Below are 3,834 nucleotides of genomic sequence, written 5' to 3'. Positions count from 1 at the left end.
TTCTTTTCAGAAAATTTATAGTGTTAAACACATTGCAAACTTGCTTCAACTAATAACGAAAATTGTAGATCTCATAATAGAACAATTTATCTACTGTATATTGATGAAGGGAATATATACTTTAAAGTAGTAAGGGGAATTTTCCAAACCTACATCCCCATCCCACTTGAATAAGAGATCATTAAAGGGGTAGAGAGGGTATAACCAAAAGCCAACTATGGCCTGTAACCTGATTGCAAAAAGAGAGAGAAAAAAAAAACACAGATAGATCCAATGAAAAGGACGGACACTTTTCATTCAGCTTTTGTATAGTTTTTTTTCTTCTTTATGATATCTATTAGTGTTCGGACCATTACGTGCTACTTGGCTAATGTCATGAGATAACCCTTTTAATCCTACAACACTTAGATGTCAAGAAAACATTTTTTATAGGGTTAAAAATGTATCCCTTTCATATCCCTTACAAACAGAACTATGGAGGACAATAGTATTAGCAACAAGTCATAAGTTTGAGATCCAGGTCAGCACATTGATTTATAAATCACAAGTTGATAGATACATAACATAAGCCGTGTGGTTTTGAAATAATGACCAACTAAAGTTAAACAGCAATCCAGCATTGATTGAAGGAAAGAACTCCTCCATACCTATTTTACTAGGCCAACACCAATAATGCACAAGAGAAGAGCAATGTTTAACTTGATAAGACCCTATTCCAGAACTATTTGATTTTTAGTTTTTAGAAGTTTGAGAATTCAGCTTATAAACACTACTTTCACCGATAAAGTTTTATGTTATTTTATCCACTCTATACTAATATTTTCAAAAATTAAGTTAATGCTTTGAAAAGATAAAAAAGAGTAATTTTCAAAAACTTGCTGGTTTTAGAATTTGATTTTAATTCATGGGTAGAAAAATTTGAAAATCATAAAACGAAATTTAGGAGAAAACAAGCAAGCATATTGAAAATGAACCAAAATATTTATAAAATATAACGAAATAACCGATAGACAAGTAAACAATATTTTCAGTATTTTTATTATTTAAATAATTTTTCAAAACAAAATTATTATCGGATAGGATCCAACCAAAACAATATCCCAAATGAAAACAATCAACTTGATCAAGAGTGGACTCTCCAACGACAATTTGCCAAAAGCAAGGCAAGGCAACATCATTGAACTTCAACCTTAATAATCTACCATTGTGTGCAAATTAATCATTGTAACAGCAAGGAGAATGGAAATGGGAAGTGTGGCCCAACTGTCAAACAAGAGTTACATCTTTAGGTTGTTGCTACAGATAATGGCAAGGGGAAGGAAGAGAACTTAAAATTTGTAGTTCGTACACAGAACCATCTAGCAAAACCACTTCAACAGTTGTGCCAACTAGCAACTGGCGACTTCATAATTTAGTTAAGAGTAAATCAGTATCAAAGCAAACTAGCAACTTACGTTACCATTAAAGGTGAAACGGACAGCTCCCATTCATAATACTTTTAAACTTTATTTGGATTAATTTTCCAAATACTTTTAAAAAAATTAGCTAAAAAACCCGCGTTTCTTTAACTCACAAAATCATTCCACACATGCCCTCGGTTAATTGTAGGATAAGCACACAAACTGTCACTTGAACCTGCAGAAGGTGGGTGGCAGTGCAGCCTCAGATGGAATTGGATAGGGAACTCCAAATTATCATTGGTGGTTTGAATAAAATTACATCTTACATATCAACATGCAGAAGAAAATGAGGAACTAGCCATCTAATTTCTACATCTGAAGCCTAAAATCAACATGAAAAAAAAGTTAAAACAGAAGGCCCCCAACATTTGCACCAAAATGTTACCTCAAATTTCCCCAGCTTCAGCCTTCCTTGTTCTAACTCGCCTGGACATAACCGCTTAATATAAAGACTACAACAGAGAGAATCAGACATTTCCAATTGGCTCCATAAATATTGGCGTTATTCTTGAAAATTTTTACAATAGCTTAGGCTGCAATCGGATTCTTCCGTGGCCTGCCCCTCTTCTTACCTGTGCCAGTGCCACGCACTATGGGAGCCCTAACAATGGGAGGAGCATTCACCACCACTCCCTCTCTACCAGTCGGAGTCGCCTCCCCCGCCACCGGGGCTGCCGTTTGTCCATTTCTACTAGTTTCTTGAGGCTTGTTAGAAAATATTGGGGGCATCCAATTGGGGAACGCCGTTGTTGGTGGGGCTGTTTCGCTGCCCTTCCCACTTTTCTCGTTCTGTTGAGCTGCAAATCCCATCGGAAAAAAACCCCAGCAGCAATAATAGGCTTCTTGGCCCTGAACGAGCGGCGGAAGCGACGGAAGCAACACCGCTTGAAATGCCCTCTTGCAATTCTGACATCGCAAACAGCAACCCTCATAAACCCTAGGGTACTCAAATAACACGTAACAGTAAGGACAAGCTGTCCAGAAACTCAATAATTTCAGCCGCTGATTTGGAGATTGATCGTCATCGGCGTTGGCGCCGTCGTTACTCTCAAATTCTTGCTGTTTCTTACCACCAGATCGTTGGCTCCGGCGCACTGGCAATTTGTTCTGATGAGACAAATCGATCTTAGCATAAAGGTTAAGCTCGTTATCGTAAAGCGATTTCTTCGTACTGTCGGACAATACAGCCCACGAATCCGCAACCAACTTGAAAGCTTGATCAGCAAAAGGAAATTTGTTCTTATCGGGATGTAGAAGTAACGCAAGTTTCCGATACTGCTTCTTGATGAGATCTGAATCATCAGATCGCCGTTCAATTTGAAGAATCGAATACCAATCATTTTGGTTGTTGATTAGCTTCTCCGATGCCAATAACACATCGGCAACAGCTAGGATCTGATCAGAGCCATCCAAAAGTGGCTCGGTTTCTTGAGCTAAGATGGCGAAATCTTTAGAGCCGGTGAAATCACGATTGTGCAAGAGTTTTTCAGCGATTCCAAGCAAGCGTTCTGCTTCAACCCTATTGGAATTTTCCATCAAAATTCCCACTGATTCTTCCCGAAACTGACGGGTTTGTTTGGGAAGAAATAAAATCAAAGGTCCTGATTTTGCAATCGCATAAGCTCTTGAATTTTTGCTGATCCAAAAATTGTAACGAAAGATGAGAAAAATGGATTCACCCTTACCTTCTTCGATCCATTTCCAAACTTTTCTTCTCTTTAATTCCTGTAAAATGTATTGATACCCAATAAGGGTGCTTTTCGACTTGAAAACTAGCATGCTTTTTCCCAATTTGGAAAAACAGTGCTGGAGTGAACTACCAAATTACTTTTTTGCCCTTTCCCAATTTTGACTTTTTTATTGGGAATTTTTTTTTTTCGTTTTTAAAAGTAGCACGTTCTTTTAAAACTCTGAATCTATTTTTTTCGGTCAATCTCGTTCGGGCGACCATCGAAATAATTAAGATTTTGGAAAAAAAATGTCAAAATAGTTAAGATTTTGGAAGTTTTGAATAATTTTTTTTGAAAAGATAAATAGTGTATACCAAGATGTATTGGAAAAACCCAAAACAATTGATAAGTTGAAAATTTTTAATATTTTAGGAAAATCTCAATGGTCGTCCGACATTGATTGAAATCTCGATGGTCGTCCAAGATCGATCGAGAAAAACAGGATTTTAAAAAATGCGCTACTTTTAAAAATAAAAACAAAAGTATGTTACTTTTGACAATTTTTCTTTTTCATTCCCTATTTTCTAAAATCCCTTAGTTTTGAAAATGAATTTTTTTAAAAATCTCATCTTTATAAAATAGACTCGTTTGATCGATCAGAGTTTTCAAAATATATCATTTTCGGTTTACTTATGTTCGCGCAG

At 36.4% G+C, this 3,834-nt stretch overlaps 1 protein-coding gene across 1 annotated transcript; it reads right to left on the bottom strand.

Moving 5' to 3' along the window:
* Positions 1 to 1,672: 1,672 nt before the first annotated feature.
* On the bottom strand, positions 1,673 to 3,298 carry LOC103503660 (uncharacterized). Its single transcript, XM_008467942.3, has one exon. It carries the CDS (start codon positions 3,237 to 3,239, stop codon positions 1,989 to 1,991), a length of 1,251 nt encoding a protein of 416 aa, XP_008466164.3. The 5' UTR covers positions 3,240 to 3,298; the 3' UTR covers positions 1,673 to 1,988.
* Positions 3,299 to 3,834: the final 536 nt, after the last annotated feature.

This window comes from Cucumis melo, chromosome 4, assembly GCF_025177605.1.
Source record: "Cucumis melo cultivar AY chromosome 4, USDA_Cmelo_AY_1.0, whole genome shotgun sequence".
NCBI classification, from domain to species: Eukaryota; Viridiplantae; Streptophyta; class Magnoliopsida; order Cucurbitales; family Cucurbitaceae; genus Cucumis; species Cucumis melo.
This window is presented reverse-complemented; position numbering and strand designations above follow the sequence as displayed.

What these genes read in the sequence shown, in the direction of transcription:
- LOC103503660 (XM_008467942.3), bottom strand. Translation starts at nt 3,239, where the DNA reads ATGCTAGTTTTCAAGTCGAAAAGCACCCTTATTGGGTATCAATACATT.